We start from the raw sequence: 20,109 nt of genomic DNA on the forward strand, positions 1-20,109 counted from the left end.
ACATCTTATATCGGAGTTCAACCAATGATATCAGTGCTGCAGCTTACATTTCTGTTTAGGATTGTGACAGGCAAGAAGCACTGCTTTAATTATCAAGGGTTGATGCATAAAGAATATGGACTTAACATGCCAAACAGCCTTTCAGTGGAATTTAATTTGAATAGAAAATTGAGTCAACTGGGGGACAAAATAATATACATGTTCTGAACCAAAAAGAATATACCCTGGAGCTGTCAGTGTGATAGTCATGCCGTGAAAGTCCATTTATTTTAGCAGAAGTAATTATTATATTTTATTTGTTTATTTGGTTGTGTTGGTTTTGTAGTTTTTCTTATATTTAATTTGTAAATTGGTTTATTTTTATAATTGTCCAAATATATATTTTTACTATGTAAGAAAGTTTATAATAAAAACAATTTAAGGCAACATAGTGGCTCTGGAAAGAATTTTTTTTTTTTTTTACTTTTAAAATGTCTGCATATTACTCGAGTTTGAGAAACACTGCTTTGTCCCATTGTGGCTTTCATAAGCTATTAGTGAATCTCACTTTCAGTGTAATTTGTCTTGTTAAGGAGTGACTCTCTTGCTGAGGGTATTTGGAATCCAACAGTGTGCATCTAGAGACCGACACCCTGGGAGACTCCAAGGAAAGACTTGTACTGGGGAAAGGGTGTTTTGGGGCCCTCTGCCCTTCCTGACAGCATTGTAAACCACCAAATGCAGGCAGCTGCTTCCTTGTGTATTGTTCACTGGAGCCTTGTAAGGTCTGGTAAATGGAGAATCTTAGGCCGTGCCTACACATCACCAAAACAACTCTTTGGAAAGATAAAAAGAAAATAATAAAAACCACCTAAAGCAGTCTTCTGCAACTTAAAAAAAATTTTTTTAAGCGTTTATTTATTTTTGAGAGACAGAGCGTGAATGGGGGAAAGGCAGAGAGGGAGGGAGACACAGAGTTCCAAGCAGACTCCAGGCTCTGAGCTGTCAGCACAGAGCCTGACCCGGCCCAAACCCACGAACTGTGAAGTCATGAGCTGAGGTCAGATGTTTAAGGGACTGAGCCACCCAGTCATCCCAGTCTTTTCCAACTTTAATGTGATGATGAATTCCCTGGGGGATTTTTTTTAAAATGCAGATTCTGGCTTAGGTTGGGGGTGGGACCAGAGAAGCTGCATTTCTAACCCTTCCAAGTGGTGCTACCCCTTACCCTGTGTATTAACTATTTTGTTGATATGTCCCAGTCATTTTACTTGATTTTCCTTGGAGAATACATGTCAAGTTCTCAGTACAGTGTTTGAGACAGCCAGCATTCAGTGAACGATTCTTGTTATGGTTGTAACAATTAGCTTTTGAGGTGTGGAGGGCAGAAATGATGGAAGAGAGGGTGAGGATTAGAGGTGGACAGACTTGAGTCAAGATTCCGGTTTTTCCACTTACAAGCTTATGGACTTGGGAAGTGAGTTAACTTTTCAAGTCTCTGTCTGGTTAAATGATTCCTCTCATGGAATCGAGAGGACTTTATTTTGGTTCCTAGAGTGGTGGGTTCTCTAAGGGGTCATTTTTCTTCCATTGTCCCTTTTGGACATAGACTTGGGGTTGAGTCTTGGGTTCAGTCATGACACTATAATCACATTACAGTTCTTATGAAAGGCACCTCTTTGCTATTATCTCTAACACAGTGATAATAATTATGGGATTAAATTCATTGGTGCGTGTCAGGTGTGTTGGCATAGAATAGGAACCCTGTCACCATGAGCCTTTCTCTCCACTTCACTTCACGTTGTGGTTGGTGAGGCTGACTAACCTTAGATGGCAGGTTTATGAGAAGGGCCCAATGCTTTCAACTCTGGCTAACTAGAATCATCTGGAAAGCTTACAAAATGAAAAAAGAAAGAAAGAAAGAAAGAAAGAAAGAAAGAAAGAAAGAAAGAAAGAATTCCCAGGCCTCACCCTCAGACATTCTGATTTAATTGTTCTGTGTGGGAACCAGAGGCTCTAAGTGTTTTTCTCATTCCCAGATGGTTTTGCTGTGGTAGCTGTGTGGAGAACCACTGCTCTAGCAGACATTGAAACCCTGATCACCATCACCGGACCCTGAGCATTCCTCCTAACTTGCATGGACCAATCACACCTCTTCCACCTCCACTCCAGCCTTTCTGGTTGTTTCTTCTTATTCACTTGTCTAATTTTTATGCATTCCTGCAACTCCACTCCTACTGCTGCCCCTCCCTTGGCACATTGGGGGTAGCACTTCCGGAGCCCATCACAAGCAGGTAGGACAGGGAAGATTAGGCTTGTGGTGCCTCCTGACCCCGCTCTTCACATCCTGGACATGCACAGAAATCACAGTGGGCACCAGCCTGAGGAGGAAGGATAGCCGTCTGGAGAGCTTTGAGACATTTATACAGTACCTACTATGCGGCAGGAACTTTACTAGCATTAGGTCAGTTTATCCTCAGCTTTATAAAGTAGTTCTATTAATGGAATAATTCCCATTTTATAGAAGAAACTGAGGCAAAGTTAAATAATATGCTTCAGATCAAGCATACAGAGGTGAATCTGGCCTTTGGATTCAAGTAGTCTGATTCCAGAATCTGAGTTATTAATCCCCTGGGGGCAGATTTTAAAATGCTGATGCCCGGGTTTACCCACACTAATTGAAGCAGTTCTAGGAGTTGAGATCAAGGCATTGGTTGCTTTTTTTGTTAGGTCTTCAAGGGATTCTATATACAGCCAGGATCAGAAGTAGACATCACTATGCTTTTGAGCCTCCCTCAGTGACATGGATCCTGCAAGTCTGTCGAAGCCTCCTTCTATTACTGTTCTCTTCTTCCCCTCTGTCAGTGATTTTTAAAAATGTTTTTGTGATTGTCAGAAGCCCTTATTGTGACTGGCAATCCTAAGGGGGTGTGGTCAGTTTTGGCCTTAAAGATGTTCATGCCCTAATCTCTAGAAACCCAGAAGATGTTACCTTACATGTATAGGGGTGGCAAAAGTTGACTTCTACCCGTGTTGGTTTTTCAGCTGGGACTCTAACAAAAAGACAGATAACAAGAAGAAAACAGTTTTTTAACCTGTGCAGTGCACATCACTCAGGAGAAACCTTAACGAAAAGTAACTCAAAGCAGCATCTTAGAATTCTGGCTTATGTACATCTTTAACAAAGAACAAGAAATTTGTAGAGAAAGGACAGGACAAAGTAAATCAGTTTTAAGCTTCCAAGGACAGAAAACCATGGGAAGATAAATATACGGGAGGGAACTAATGGAATAAGTTTTGTTTGTGGATTTCTCTGGTGCCATCTCTGGGCTGATAAGCATCTGTCTCCAGTGAAAGGGGAATTTATAACCTGTGTTTAGTCAGTAAAAGGGAGGATATAGAGAGTTTTCCCTGCATTCTTAATTGCCTTCAGCTCGAAATAATTTTTATGTCAAAGAGACATATTTTGGGGTGACACATTCTGGTTTCCTTCACATGGTAAAAGGTGTTTGGAAGATCTGATTAAATTAAGGATTTGGGGATGAGGAGATGACTATGGATTATTCAGGTTAAGCCCAATGTAATCACAAGGGTCCTTATAACAGTAAGGCAGGAGAATCAGAATCAGGACAAGTGGCAACAGGAGAATGGGGTCAGCGTCAGTGAGAGAGAATGAGGTCTGAGTGAGACTCATTTCAGACTTTTGACCTCCAGAATCGTAAGATGTTGCAGTAATTTGTTAAAGCAACAACAGGAAACTAAAACAAGGTTATTATGGTGTTGCAGAAAGAAAACCGCCAATCTGTACCCCAGAGATTTGGGTTGCTTTTCTGCCTTGTACCACTTATTGGCTACAAACATTCAGGCAAGCTGCCAAATGTCTAAATGCCTCTTTTGCAAAATGGAACCAGTAAAAATGTATATATTTGAGGGCAGGACTGGGCCAATGGTGTCATAAACTTTACATGTGTTCCCTAATGTAGCCTTCATCTTTGAGCTTAGCTCAGCCCAGCCTAGCTCAGAACTTCAGAAGTGGAACCACTGTCCCCACCGCCCCAAACTGAGCCTGAGCGCTCTTATTGCTTTGCGTTATTTTCTCAAGAGCTGAAATTACCCTGTTTCTTTCTTTACTTGTCAGAGGCACTTGCCAAAATCAGGAGTCATTATTTCCTATGTTGTACCTATCTTTTTTGGGGGGCCTATTTTTAAAAAAATAGTAATTAAAATAAACAATGAGACATACATTTCCTGACACCAACAGACAAAGACACAGAAGAGTTATTCTGCCATTTCCTCCCCTACATCAACAAAATTGCACAATGTTTAGGTGTCACTATACTGGTTTCAGCCTCTGCTTGTTTTATTCACTTATTTTTCCAATAGCTGGTTTTGAACATGACTTGTCCTCCCTCACCACCACTTCCATTATTTGAGGGTGGCATTATGCCCACATTATCCATCTTTTTCAAGATGGGAAGGTGTGCTATATGGATCATAATTTGATTGCACCTGGTCCAAATATATAGTTGGCAGTGATGATATCCAATGCTAAGTCCTTGACCTCGTGTATGTCATATTTAATGTCAGGCCCTTCTTTTTCCTTAGTAGTAATATAGAAAACTTGGAAGATTTTTGCCTAAAAGGTCATGAGAATCTTGCAAACTGTATTTTTCCAAATGATGGTTGTTTTGTTTTATTAGTTGCAATAATGTGTACTTTATCTTTCTGAAAAAGGCACCCATAATCTTGGTTGGACTTATTTTGAGACAATATGTAACAGTTAAACTTGTTACATTTCTCTTTTTTTTGCAATAGAAAAGAAAAAAAATCATTTTCATGTTAAGGGGATTTGACCTAGGGTCTTCTAAACCAGTACTGCTTAATTGGGGAAGGGAATATAATTTTGCCCCTCAGGGGACTTTTATCAATGCCTGTAGATATTTTTGATGTCACAACGAGGGGAAAAATTCTGCCAGAATCTAGTAGGCAGAGGCCAGACATGTTGCCATCCTACACAGCACAAGATGGCCCCACATAACAAAGAATTATCTGGCCTAGAATGTTAATAGTGCCACTGTTGAGAAATACTGCCTTAGACCAGTGTTTATCAAACTTTAATATGCATGTGAATCACCTGGGAATCTGACTAACATGAGGCCCTCGATGGATAGAGATGGACCTGGAACACTTTGGTTGTTTCATAAATATTAGTTGAAAGCACGGATCGATAGATGGAGAAATGAGGGAATGAATGGACAAGCAGGCAGCCGAGAGCACTAGTTATTATTTCCATACATATCTCTGAACAACCTTAGAGGCACTCATTCCAAAGAAAAATGAATTCTTTTCTACAAGGCCAGCAATTTGCCAAAAGCCTTTCCCAGGGTGCCACAGACTTCCTCAGATTAAAAACAGCTTCTTTTCTCTGATGTTTCACACTGTCCCTTCTGGCACAGGGTAAAGGTTCAGTCGTTAGTTATTTGGGGTGGTTACTAAGGCTGGATGTGTATTGGATACAGTGGGAAAAAGCCAGAGGCCCAAGCCCTTGCCCTGCACCTGAACCTGCCCCAGGGGAAAAAGATCCAGATGGAATCATATTCATGTGTGTGTAGGCAGCAGGGAGAAAGGAAGAAATGAATAACCAGAATAAGTTTTTAGAGGAAAATCTGGTTAGAATGAATTTTGTAGAATAGCCTGGTGGGGAAAGGACATCTACCAGTGGGCAACTTGTGGCAGAGACGTGGAGAATGGCATGAGTGTGTACTGTGTAAGCCTGTGAACTTCAGGAACTCAGAGATCTGTTAACGCTAGTTGGCAAATCATTTCCTTTTTACATATTCGTGGCTTTCTGGGCTCCTATTGATTACCTTCTGTCTGCCACTCCTCCACACACACAAATACAAACAAAGCCAAAATTTGGAACCTGATCCAGAAGTGCCTCTCCTTCCCAAGATGGTTTCCATGCTGTTGACGGCTATTTGCTTAGAATCCAGACACATCACTGCTGGCCTCCTGAGAATTGGTTGTGGTAGGCAGACGGGAGAAAAGGAAGGGAAGAGCAGGATGTAGGAAGGTGGGTAAAAAGAGGTGAGGCAGCCAAAGCCATGAGAATGTGGCCACAGGGTGTTCTCTGCAGATAGGCCAAGGATTCATCCAGATGACCTTGTCAATAGAGCTCTTAACAATAGCAATTCTTCTGGTAGAAGGTTTGATGCAAAGGAAGATGTCAACATTGTTGATTCAGGTGTGGTCATTGCAGTTTGGTTATATACGCTTAATAGTGAGTCTAGGCCTCCAGGTGCCTGTGCCTCTGCTCTGAACCACAGTGACAGAGCTTTCTTTTGTGGGTAGGGAGTGGATAGCAGAATACTGGGGTGGAAGTCATGTCTTTGTTGAAGCAGTTCATCAAGATGGATGCATGTTCGCCATCCTCCTTGGGATTCCAAGAGATTCAAGTTTGCTATGATGCAGGTTTAGTAGGGAGGGCTATTTCTATTTCACCAGAAATGGTGGTGAGACTTTGAGTAGGATGATGAGTTTTGGTTTCTTGTATTTTGGGTTTTTTTGAGAGAGTGCGTGAGCAGGGGGTGGGGAGGGGCATAAAGAGAGGGAGAGAGAATAACAAGCAGGCTCTGCACTGTCAGCTCAAGGCCCAACACTGGCCTCGATCTCATAAACTGTGAGATCATGACCTGAGTCAAGATCAAAAGTTGGACACTTAACCAACTGAGCATGATGGGTTTTTAAATGCAACATCAAGTACACAATTTATGGAAGAAAATATGTATGTTAGATCACATGAAAATTAAAAATTCCATTTCTGTGAAAGGCGCTTTTAAGAAAAGGAAAAGACAAGTCATAGACTGAGAGAAAATATTTGCAAACCATACATCTGATGAAGAACTAATATATGAAATATACAAAGAACCCCTAAAGGTCAATAATGAGAAAACAATTAAAAAGTGAATGGAAGATCTGAACAGACACCTCAGAAAAGGAAATATCCAGATGGAAAATTATCATATGAAAAGCTCCTCAACATCATATATCATTAGGGAACTGCAAATTAAAACAACAATGAGATAGCACTACGTACCAATTAGAATGGCCAAAACCTAGAACACTGACAATAACAAATGCTAGAGACAATATGGAAAAATAAGAACTCTCTCGTTTGTTGCTGGTAGAAATACAAAATGGTGTAGCCACTTTAGAAGACGACTTGCCAGTTTCTTACAAAGCTAAAAATAGTCTTACCGTATGATCCAGGATTGTGCTCCCAGGTATTTACTCAAATGAGTTGTGGCTACTCAACTTTCATCAGTTATATTTATTACAAATATCTTCTATCTCTTTTATGTGTCTTTTAACTTTATTTATGGTACCATTGTGATAGAGGCATTATAGAGCCAGGGCTAAGTATCAATGCCAGCTCCATATGTATCCCTTCCATGACCTTGGACATTTTAGTTCATTTCTAACTTTGCCTCAATTTCTTCATCTGTAAAATTTAGGGGTGAATTTTGCTGCATGTAAGTTATACTTCAGTGAAACTAATTGAAAGGAGAAACAGAGACTCCTTCTGCCCTTTCTTCTCTCCTGCAGCCTAGAACATGATTGTGATGGCTGGAGCTTTGGTAACTATCTTAGATTATGAGGATAAGGCCCATATTGAAGAGAAGGAGTAGGGAAACTGAAAGAGACTTTTATACATGATAGGATTTCATTTCCATATCACATAAAACAGTTATGAAAATAGAGTATTCAGGGATGGGATGGTGGATCTACAAAGTTGCCAGCAAAAAATATTTAAATCTATTTTATGTAACAAAAAAAAATCTTAAAACTTGTAGATGTCAAAATAATAGCTAACATTTATTGATTGCTTTCTGTTTACCAACTACCCTTCAAGTAAGTACTTTGCATTTTAACTTATTTAATCTTCACAAGAAACCTCTGAAATACTTTTATCACTTTGATTTTATAGATGGAGAAAGTTATTCAGAGATGTATCAGTTTGTTTGTGCATTCACTAGTTGGGCATTTAGGCTGTTTCTGGGTTTTGGTTATTATGAATAAAGCTACTGTGAGCATTCATGTACAAATCTTTGTGTGGACATAATTTTAATTTCTCTGGGATAAATACCTAGGAGTGGAATTGCTGGGTCAAATGATAAGTGCACGTTTAACTTTATAAAAAGTGACAAACTGCTTTTGAATGAGGCTATACAATTTTGCGTTCCCGCTGGCAGTGTATGAGAGATCCAGCTGGTCCACATCCTTCCTTGCCAGTGTCATTGTTATTGTCAGTCTTCTTAAATGTAGCCATTCTGGTGAATGAGGATTGGTATTTGTTATTTTAATTAGCATTTCCCAAATGATTAATGATGTTGGGCATCGTTTCCTGTGCTTCTTTGGCATTCATATATGCTTTTTGAAGAGGTCAAATGTATCAGCCCTCTCCTTCATTACTTTACTTTATGTATTTTGTTAAAAAAAATCCTTTCTTATCCCAAGGCCATAAGGATATTTTCAAATGTTTTCTACTAAAATTTTAACATTTTATTTTCACAATTAGGTCTTTAAACCACCTGGAATTTATTTTTGAATCTGGTGCAAGGTAGGGATCTAGTTTGATTTTTATTGATAACTAGAAGACTCAATTGTCAAAACACTATTAATTTTTTATTGTTGGTAATTTGTGTTGTTATTTTTGCCACTTACTAGCTTCCCATATGTGTAGGGGTTCCAGTTGTATTTTCTATTGTCTTCTACTCCCACGGTAAGAGTGACTTCACTATCCCCTGTAACTTTCTGCCATTTCTTATGTCTAGAGTGCTCTTTCCTTTCAGCCCCACTTTCAAAATCCTACTCATTCTTCAAAGTTCAGCTCAAATGGTTCTTATAGTCTTACAGGATCTTGGCATAGGCCTGTCTCACTCCTGTAAATCAAATGAAAGGACTCATCATACCCCTGGTGTTTTATTCCTAAATCTTGGCTCACCTCTTTGGTATCACAGTCATGTGTGTTTTTTCTGCTTTGTTCTGCCAAACTGTAAACACGTATATGTTGCTGATGTAGACAGAATAATGTCCCCACCACATTCTGATTCATGGAACATGTGAATATATTACATGGCAAAAAGGATTTTGCAGAGGGGATAAAGTTAGTGACCTAGAGATGAGGAGATTATTCTGGCAGGCCCAGTCTAATCACCTGGGTTTTTAAAATTAGAGAACATTTGCCAGCTGAGTTGTAGCAGCCATGAAAAATAGATATACTTGCTCACCATAGAGTCTCCTATAACCTGAAAAAGATTGTTAGATGTATGTGAAGTACTCAATCATTGTTCATTGACTTGAATTGTGAATAGAATGATTTCTTTAGGTTCTTACCACATCACTGATACTTATCTCTAGCATCTAGACCTTTGTCAAATGAAGTCATTGCAGACTACTCAGACCAGCTTTCCTTTTGGTTGGCATCCCTGTGCACTCTGACTCTGACTCCAAGAGTGCTGAATATTCAGGCTATGTGCAAAGTTTCACGTCCTTTACATGTGCTGACAACTCAATGGTAGAAAGTCCCAGGAGAAGCCCTTTCCTTATGGTGTTTAACCTAGTCACAGGTACTCAGTGAGTACTGATCGGGTCATTTTGAAGTCATTTCTAGTCTTTGCCTTTATGTAGGGGAACAGTATGAGATTTGGAATGAGATATATAAGGACCTTGGAATCCTGGCTCTGGCCTTCACTCCTTTATGACTTATAGTAGGTCAGTAAATCTCTTGGAATCTCAGTTTTCTCACACCTATGGTGGAAATAATAATAATTTCTTTGTTGTCTCAAGGATAGAATAAACAGATGTGTGAGAAGATATTAGCACATAGTGGATGTTCTATGAATGCTAGCTTCCTTCCCATCTCAGGTGCACCACTACTAACAAAAATAGTCCAAGCTTTTATTTACTTGGAAGAGTTCATTACAGGCAGGTAATACAACATGACATTTGTTCTTACTTTCTGTTTGTTGGTTTTATTTTTTAATGCATATGTATTTGGATTAGCTCACCCTAGGTCATTTTTTAAAATGTAGAGTTCTGGGGCGCCTGGGTGGCTCAGTCGGTTAAGCGGCCGACTTCAGCTCAGGTCATGATCTCGTAGTCCATGAGTTCAAGTCCCGCATCAGGCTCTGTGCTGACAGCTCAGAGCCTGGAGCCTGTTTCAGATTCTGTGTCTCCCTCTCTCTGACCCTCCCCCATTCATGCTCTGTCTCTCTCTTTCTCAAAAATAAATAAACGTTAAAAAAAAAATTAAAAAATAAATAAAAAAATAAAATGTAGAGTTCTGTTTGACATTCTGGATTTTTGGTTAAGAATAGCCCATTTGACATGGGTGGGTTTGATATTTCAAGATTGACAGGGGTATGGGTGTAAAAGGCTGGGGTATAAAAGAGATCAAAATAAAATAAAATATCTTAATAATATATGATGACATAAAATAAAATAGAATGACAGCACCCTAGAATGGTTATTGTCTTCTCCTGGAGCCAGATTATCATTCTGGCCTTGGGAGGAGCTGTTGAGCCACCCACCTCTGTTCAATATGAAGCCTGATGTGAGCAAACACATTAGGGCTTATGACACTGATGGGAAACAAATGGCCCCTGGGGTATGGTTATAGGGAAGTCACATTTAAAAATTTTTTAATATTTATTTTTGAGATAGAGAGAGAGAAAGACAGAGCATGAGTGAGGGAGGGGCAGAGAGAGAGGAGACAGAGAATCTGAAGCAGGCTCCAGGCTCTGAGCTGTTAGCACAGAGCCTGATGTGGGACTCAAACTCATGAACTGCGAGATTATGGCCTGAGCTGAAGTCGGATGCTTAACCAACAGAGCCACCTAGGCACCCTTGGGAAGTCACATTTAAATAGTGTCTTGGTGTCATTCTGCTTGTCTTCATGTACTCTAAGCCTTTGGTTCTCAAAACTCAAGAATACAAAAAGTTAACTGATGAGTGCTTATTAAAAATGGTCCACTCATGGTCCGCCCCCTGATGGTAGATTCAGTAAATCTGAAGTGGGTCCAAAGAATCTGCATTTAATTAACTACACTAGCTGTTTTTGATACTGGTTGCCATCCAGGTCAGTTTTTCAAGATGGTGGGGTTTCAAGCAGCAGCTCATCATTCATTGGCTATTTATTGAGTGGTAATTAGGTACAAAGCATTATAGAGGATATGGTCCTTGCTCACCATGGGTTTATCATTGAGAGAGTAAATAAGACTTGTATACAGGCAGGATAGCAGGTGCTGGCTCTTTAAAGTCAAACTGCTGCTTGCTTCTTCTTTGTTTCCATTTCACTTTATATAAGCCTCACATTGGCTTAGAATAATTTATACACTTGTCTCTCTACCAGTTTGTGTATTCCTTGAGGACAAGTGCACTGATGACCTATAGCAATTTTGTTCCATCATCTTTTCTTACTGTTTGATTTTGACTCCAACCCTAGCTCATGTGACAATCTTTTGCTTGAGGCACTGCATGTTAAGAAATGGTTTGTCTTCATAGGACTTATTGGACATGCTCTGTTATATTACTGCTACCATACCATTCTCCTTGTCTTCTGTCCATCCCGATGACCTGGAAGAGATAGCAAAGATCACACATGCTCCATTGGCTTTGGTTCTCACAGCAGGGGACACACATCTGAGGCTAGTGGTCATGTGGGTGTGTGGCAAGGTGAGTCTTATTGGGAACTACTCTATGACACAATGTTTGGACAGGAAGTAGGATTTCAAAGGGGTGTGGCCCCAAGATTTACATTTATGAAGGCATTGTGACATATTTTGAAGGTTTATCTGCTGCCTTCATGCTGGAAAACATAAACACATTGGTTTAGTGTCTAAGAAGGAAGAGTAATTAGATTTAGACCAGTCAGTATCTGCTTTTCCTTCTTGAGGCTGGAACCACTATAAATTCTTGGGGGAAAAGAATTGAGCTGGACTTTACATTGAAGAAAGTGTAAAGGTAAGGATAATTTAACTAAGAAAATTCTTTTGAAATAGTTGAAATTTCATATGGAATGATGGAGAGTTTTAAAGCTACAAATGCTTGTATACACTTTGCTTTAAGTGTTAAAGCAAATGGTAAAGCAAAGTTAAGAAATAGTTTAAATTGGCTTCGTGTATTGGGATTTACAAATGTACCTTTAAATGAATCACTATTTAAGATTTAGGAATACTTTATTTTGCTGGTGGCTCAGGATGAAATTTTAGTTTTCCCCATGGTATTCATTTTATATTGAAGTTGGTATTTGGTTGAGATTCCTCTAAGAAAACTGTAGAATCTCATTCTGTGAGCTATTTTGAGTTCTGTGTGCAGGCTTGGTCTGTTTGGTTTATGGGGCTGTAACACAGGAATTAACATTGACAACAGAGTTAGATCTTGGGATTTGTCCAATATTATCTCTAAGTGCTAGAAATTAAAAATATTTCCCTTTAGGGTGGTAAGTGAGTGTGTAAGTTTGGGGCACAGTGAGAAAAAAAAGAGGCCAAAAAGCATGTCAGGTGTCATTGCTTGTTATTAGCCCAGAGAATGATGTTTGGTTGTCATTAGGGACAGAGGGTTGCTTTTTGTTCTTTGTTTTTGTTTTTTTTTTTTTTTTTTTTTGGATGGAGGAGAAGTATGAATTTTTAGGATGAATTGCAGCTGGGAACCAGTGATTGAATATTGCAGCCCACCATTTTAGGCCTGGGTGAACCACTTTCCCCATGGGATTATAAGTGGCAAGATCAGGCAGGGGGGATATTGAGGAAAGACCTTTTTGTTTCCTATTCTGGTGATTTCCCTGAGGTTTCTGCTGGTTGTCTGGTAAGTATGATTTGCTTTGGCAGTGAGAAAAGCCCTGTGTTTTCTTTTGAAGGGGGACGTGTCTGATCTTTGGATTTAAATTGAATCAAACTCTGGACTACTTGGCTTTCACAAGCAGTAAATTGCAACTTCAGGTAATAGTAGAGCAGGAAATAAAATATAGATTTATGGGTAATCTAGGAGATCACAGTGTTCTAGGAGATCACAGTGAAGTTACATTTGAGGATTTGAGCAGTTTTTTTTCTCTCCACAATGGAAGTGAAGTAAAATGAGTACCATTGTCATTGACAGGAGCAACTTGGTCTGTTAGGTCCCTTAGCCAGGCAAATATAGCAAGCCTACTTTGACTTCTTTTTGTTTGAGGTGTTTTTTTAATGTTTATTTATTTCGAGAGAAAGAGTGTGAGTGGGGGAGGGGGAGAGAGAGAGAGAGAGAGAAAGAGAGAGAGAGAGAGAGAGAGAGAGAGAGAGAGAGAATCCTAAGCAGGCTCTGCATTGTCAGTCCAGATCGTGACATGGAGCTTGATGTGGGTCTTGATCTCATGAACTGCGAGATCATGACCTGAACCGAAATCTAGAATCAGACACTTAACTGAATGAGCTACCCAGCCACCCCTTGTTTGAGTTTTTTTAAACAGAGAACCATTGAACCATCACATTGTTTCGAATTAAAAGGCTAAAGATACAGAAGTTCTATCACTGAGGAAGGAGCAATGCCTCATTTCTTTCCTAACCCTGACTACCTCATATCCCTCTTCAAAAACCTTCTACTCACCATTGCTTCCCTATCACATCCCAGTGACTGTGCTGAGTGAGATATATTGGTTTACTCAGCTTTGGGGGCAACAGGAACCTATTATAATGATGGCTATGAAGGTAAATCAGGAAGATTATTTGCCCAGAGCCACACATTGAGGAAGGTCCCCAAATTTAAAATTTCATGTGGCAATATATTTTGCATGTGTGTTGAAGATATTTATTAGGTAGCTCTAAACATTGAAAAGCAACCATGGTTTCTGTAACCCTGTTTTGGCATTTTCTTTCTTTCTTTCTTTTCTTTCTTTCTTTCTTTAATTTTTTTTTCTTAGTGTTTATTTTCGAGACAGAGAGAGATAGAGCATGAGTGGCGGAGGGGCAGAGAGAGAGGGAGACACAGAATCCGAAGCAGGCTCCAGGCTGTGAGCTGTCAGCACAGAGCCTGACATGGGGCTTGAACTCACGAACTATGAGATCATGACCTGAGCCGAAGATGGATGCTTAACCAACTGAGCCACCCAGGTGCCCCGTCATTTTCTTTCTTTTTAAATTTCTCAGGTTCAGGGCATCAAAAAATGGAAGGTAGCCCAAGCTCCTGACCTCTGAGAGGCCCCAGTTGCCTGCTAGACAGGCTCTCAATAGTGATGGACATAGAAGCTTATAAAGAGGACAGACTTTCCATAACTAATCACACAAAGAATTCATTTAAAATAAGAACTGGGTACCTTGAAAAGGTATAAGGGGACCCTCTCCTGTTTGGGCCATCAGGAGGTATTTCCCCAAGCAGATAAAATCGAAATAGCAAGAGGAGTCAGCCAAATTTGGGGCAGGGGTCAGTTGATGCAAGACAGTAGAAGCAATAGCCCTTAATAACCTATTAGTTTTCAGAGACATAGGTGGACTCTAGGATGGTTTTCATATTTTGAGTTTGGATAAGTGAGTGAATGGTGGTGGTATTAACAAAATAAGTGACTGAGGGAAAATTATTTTCTGGTAGTGGGTGGATATATAAGGTGATTCGTTCAATTTGTGGGTATGTTGAGTATGAGGGAACTTTGAGAAATCAGAGTAGAGATGTTTTATAAATATATGATCATATATTATAAAAAGGGCTTAGTTAGAACTTCATAGGGTATAAGATACTATCCAAATTTAGTGGGTGAGTAGAAAGAATATATTTTGGTACCTGCTTTCAAGAAGCTTATTCTTTAAATGCACTGAAGGAATTAAATAACCACAAAAGATTCCAGGAACCCTCTAAGACAGCAGCAGGAGAAATGTTATAAGCAGTACACAAATGATTTCCAAGAGAATTATATAGATGCTTTTTGCTTTGCAGCAGTTAGTTTCCAAGTAGAATTTCTCATTTGATTTTACTTTTGTTCTACTTTGGTAGTTTGAGCTAGGTTGAGGATTACATGATCTTGTTTAATGCTCCTGTGGATTATTTGTTTTGGAGTAACTCATTTTAATTTTAGGAGGTAGGTACTGTTATATTTGTCCCATTTTACAGGAGAGGAAACAGAGGTACTGAGAACTTAAATAACTTGCCCAAGTTACGTAGCTAGTAAACAGTAAAGTTGGGATTCAGATATAGTCAGTCTGAATCCAAAGCCCCTTCTCTAGTTTTAAAAATCCTATTCTTTTCACTAAATATATCCCATATCACTTAAGTTATTTAAAAACTTTTAGTGGCTGCAAAAATTGTTTAATCATTCTCCTGATTTTAGACATATGCATGTTTTAAATGGTGCCTGTATCTTTAGGATAACTTCTTGAAATGGGTTTCCTGTACCAAGGAATATAAAACCTCTAAGGCATCTTAAAACATAACAAATTCTTCTCCAGAGAAGTACAAGTAATTTACAGTCTGAATGTATTTTTCAAGCCCACATGAAAGTATTTTTTTCAACCCTACATGACTGTATAAGCCAAGACAAACAGGAGAATTCAGTAATGCTGCTAAAGATGGTGTTTAGGATAATGAATCACAGAATGTCCAAGCAGAAAAGGAACTCCAGGTGTCATCTAGGCCATTTCCTTCTTTTATTAAGAACCAAGGCTCAGAGAGGTTAAGAGACACTCACCAAACCACACCAGTAATTAGAGGCAGAGTTAGGACAAGAATGGGCCATTAGCACTATGTGATATACAGTTGACCTTGAACAATGTGGAGGTTTGGGGTGCCAACGCCCTGTACAGTTGAAAATCCCTTGACTCCCCCAAAACTGAACTACTAATAGCCTACTGTTGACCAGAAGCCTTACTGATAACATAAAACAGTCAACTAACACATATTTTATGCCATATATATATATATATATATATATATATATATATATACACACACACACACACACATACTATATGTATGTGTATATATATATGCATATATATGTATATATATAAATACTATATATTATATTATTACAAAAGTCTAGAGGAAAGAAAGTGTTATTAGGAAAATCATGAGGGAGAGAAAATGCACTTATAGTACTGTACTGTAAAAAATCTGCACATAAATGAACCCAAGCTGTTCAACCCTGTGTGGTTCAAGAGTCAACTATATTGACTTAGAGTCTCTTAGATGGTTTGGCTGATTCAGGGGTGCGCAAAGTACCCATCTGGGGTCTTGACTGGAAATTTAAGAGACTCTTATTGTTTGAGTCAGCTTCACAATTCCCCCTTGAAACTTCACAGTTGTGTCAGAAGGATGTGGAAGTAACCCAAAGTGTCTTCCCTGAACTGAGATGCCCCGTACCCACCCAAGGAGATAAAGCACTCTGTTGGGCCAAGGGAAACATGAAATCTCCTTTTTTCAGTTCTCCTGCATCTGGCCTGCTGTCAGATTCATAAAGATGATTCTGAATTCTCTCTCTGTTATTCTGTTGTTGGTACAATGCATTTGAAAAAAGGGCTACTTACATAATTCAAGACTGATTTTCTATAGCATTGACCAAAAACAGAGGATATTTCTTTTTATTATTTGCTGCATTATGTAACAATCATATAAAAAGAATTTACAATTTTATTTGGCTTAATATCCATCTGGATAGGCTGGGTTAAGCTATTAAATCTCAAAAGTTCAATAACTTAGCACAATTGGGGGTTGTATCTGGCAAAATCTGAAGCAGCCTTGTTGGCCATCCACTATGTTGCAGATAGGCCATACCAGGGTTGCCAAGGCAGGGGAAAGGAGACTTAAAGGCTGTTAACTCACTCAACCTGGAAATGACAAATGCCATAGTCCATTGACCAGAACTATAAGCATGGTTCTTTTTGTTTTTAATTAATTAATTTTATTTTTTTGGTAGATGCTGATTTTTATTTATTTTTTAAATTTTTATTTATTTATTTTTGAATATAATTTATTGTCAAATCGACTTACATACATCACTCAGTGTTCATCCCAACAAGTGCCCTCCTCAATGCTCATCCCAAGGGATAGAAGCATGGTTTTGATTCAACTGGAGGAGAGGCTGGGAAAAGTATGTGGAGGAGCACATGGATATTTGATGAGCACTAATGGTCTCTTTCAAATACTTGGTGCTTGGTACTTGAAATTATACACTTAAAAAAAAATTATAGGCAATTTTATAAAATTTGAAGTTTTAAACATATAGGTAAAACATTCATATTACTTTCCTCTAAATATGCTTAAAGTGTAACTCTGTAGTGTAGCACATGTTTGTTTGTTTGTTTTAAGTTTATTTATTTATTTTGGGGGGAGGGAGAGAAAGAGTCCCAAGCAGGCTCCGTGCTGTAAGCACAGAGCCCAATGTGGGGCTCAAACTCAGGAACTGTGAGATCATGACCCGAGCCGAAATCAAGAGTTGAATGCTTTAACTGACTGAGCCGCCCGGGCGCCCCACATGCTATCATTTTAAGAAATCCTTTTGAGTTTCCTATTAAAAACAGCAAAGCCCTTCCTTAATAGTTGTGGGATTTGGGCAAGTCACTTAACTCTGTAAATCTGTATCCCAGTTGAAAATGGGATAATAATCATCATTCGTGGTATGTTGTAAAAATTAGGGTAGAGATTGCATGCTAAACACTTGACACAGTGCCTAGCACAAAAGGTAAGTGCTCAGGGAGTATGAATTTTTCTTTTTGTTCGCATTGTTGATATTGCAGTGAACCTACTACTGTTGACAGTAATGTTGAATTCTCTGACTCAGTGGTGTATCTATAATAATCTGAAAATCATGTATTTTATGAGAACAAGTGATGTTTTGGTCAAATTTTGGAAACAAAATGTCTTCATCTTCTATATGTTCTCATCTTGGTAGACATGGGGAGTTTCAGAGGTCATGCCCTCCCTGGAACCTTCTTCATTATCATGGGTATTTGGTGGACCATAAAGTGCACTCTGAAGTATGCCTGCAAAAAGCACAAACGGACTTCCTACCTTGGTTCCAAAGCATTATTCCATCGAATAGATATTGTGGAGGGAATTACAATAATTTGCATGGCTTTAACTGGTGAGTGGACCATTTCTGTGTTCTGTTTTTTTCCTTTTGGGTATTTCTACACACAAAGAGATAATTATCAAATCAAGAAATTGCTAAAATGAATTTTTTATTCAAAAATATCCCTGAATGCATATTCTGATTATAATTTGTATCTGATAAAATTTGTTAGAAGGGGGCACTTCATGTTTATACAAAGGCCTATTCCTTAATGAGTTGGTCATAGTAATTAACTTGCCTGCCCACTCAAGGTGAGTTTCCCTTATAGAATTAGTTGGAACCTCTGAAATTATTTTATTTTATTTTATTTTATTTTATTTTATTTTATTTTATGAGAGAGAAAGAGAGAACAAGCAGGGTAAAGGGGCAGAGGGGGAGAGAGAGAGAGAGAGAGAGAGAGAGAGAGAGGGAGGGAGAGAATCTTAAGCAGGCTCCACACTCAGCACAGAGCCTGATACAGGGCTCGATCCCACAACTCTGGGGTCATGACCTGAGCTGGAATCAAACCAGGTGCCCATGAAATGATTTTATATAATTTATTCTGATGCCTTAAAGAGTAAAATTTATCAGAAAATCAGAAACCATTTTTCAAAATGGCACCAAAATAATCAAGTGACTATGGGAAAGCTTCAATCATAAGTTGTTGCTGTTGGACTGTACAGAGATCAGGCTGAAGAAAACCTTGCTTTATGCACTTTCATCCTTTTTTGTGTGGTTTCTAAATTGAAAAGGGAAGTTAGGCCAGATAAATTCTAAAGCCTTTGCATTGACTATAAGATTTTGTGAAAATTTTCTGTGTTTTTAGAATTCCACTGCAGCTTCTCCTTTGTGAAAGGCATAATGTTCTCATTTTCCTTTGTATTTCTTCATGCTTTATTCATGGCACTAGGTCTTTGCTATGGCCATCAAATTATAGAACAACCATTTCCAACGGGAAGAATTGCCATGCCAAATTCCATAGGTTAATACACAACATAACATCTTTAAGAAAGTTTAACTGTTTGTGTTACAGACTAGACCATGTGCTATAATCTGTCTGTGTTTTCTCAGTTATCCTTAATTGGGGAAAAGCTGACCTCTAGCATTTTTATTCTGAATCAAGCACAACTCCCCCCTTCATGGCAAGTCCCCAAGATGTAAGATGTATCAGAAGGAAGTAATAGGCCTTTGTAGGACTGAGCTCACAAATCCAAACCCCACATCATTCAGGATTTATCTAGTCATTAGGTGACAATAGGAACTAAGACCATCAGTGGAACTGATCACAGAACTAAGTGGGAACTGAAATGATAGGCTTTGAAGATGTGAGATAAACAGCTGTTTGTCTAAATTGGTTATCTTTGACTACAAATTGATCATCCAAACCAGTATTTGAACCTCTAAAACCAGCCGTAGGCACCAGTGCTTAGCTGTTGGGAAAAAGCCAAGAAAGAAGAATCAGCATCATAAAAGGACACTCAACTTAACTAAGCTATGGGTTTAACCTCTCCTATCTTCCTGCTTTCTCTGTGAAGTTATGGAGAAGGTTGCTAAAACTGTGATATGTTCCTTTGCAGGCATGCTTGGAGAGCAGTTTGTTACTGAAGGGCCCCACTTGGCTTTATATAACTATAAAGAGGGCCAGTGGGTCCAACTCCTGAGCTGGCATCATTCCACCATGTATTTCTTCTTCGGGCTGGTGGGCGTGGCAAACATCTTAAGGTTTATCATCAATTCGTTTCCCATTTCCTTAATCAAATTGCTGTTGTCGAATGCCTTATTTGTTGAGGGTAAGTATAAGTGAGTACTTTACTGTACCTTTCATTATCATTGGACACTTGTCTAGCCCTGTACAATAATATTCCTTTAGTGTCCTGGTGCCAGCTTGATCAACCAGGCCATCTGGGCCATGGTGAAATAGTCAGATGTCCTATGCAGGATGCCAAGGATTTTTCCTTCCTTACTGACTCATGTAGCACAATAGGACAAGCATGACCATTCAGTGTACTTTATTCACATTTTACATCATTCTTAAAGAACACCTACCATGGTTATTTATC

At 38.9% G+C, this 20,109-nt stretch overlaps 1 protein-coding gene and 1 long non-coding RNA gene across 6 annotated transcripts in view; one reads left to right on the forward strand and one right to left on the reverse strand.

Annotated features, from left to right (window-relative positions):
- TMEM45A (transmembrane protein 45A) overlaps positions 1-20,109 on the forward strand; it is a 74,057-nt gene that overhangs the window by 38,809 nt on the left and 15,139 nt on the right. For 2 of the 5 annotated variants that reach the window (XM_042955982.1, XM_042955978.1), the window contains exons 1-3: positions 14,093-14,123; positions 17,891-18,082; positions 19,627-19,839. In XM_042955982.1, coding sequence (XP_042811916.1) covers positions 14,099-14,123; positions 17,891-18,082; positions 19,627-19,839 — 430 coding nt within the window. In that variant the 5' untranslated portion in view covers positions 14,093-14,098. Of the gene's footprint in view, positions 1-11,846; positions 12,004-12,065; positions 12,981-14,092; positions 14,124-17,890; positions 18,083-19,626; positions 19,840-20,109 lie in introns of those variants that run through there. The other 3 variants (XM_042955979.1, XM_042955981.1, XM_042955980.1) reach the window with 3 other exon arrangements.
- On the reverse strand, positions 1,958-11,716 carry LOC122230226. Its single transcript, XR_006207347.1, has 4 exons — positions 11,585-11,716; positions 8,704-8,921; positions 2,977-3,032; positions 1,958-2,360 (listed from the first exon to the last, which is right to left on the reverse strand). It is a non-coding gene; the product is annotated as an uncharacterized LOC122230226 (long non-coding RNA).

Source organism: Panthera leo, chromosome C2 (genome assembly GCF_018350215.1).
Source record: "Panthera leo isolate Ple1 chromosome C2, P.leo_Ple1_pat1.1, whole genome shotgun sequence".
Taxonomy (NCBI): domain Eukaryota; kingdom Metazoa; phylum Chordata; class Mammalia; order Carnivora; family Felidae; genus Panthera; species Panthera leo.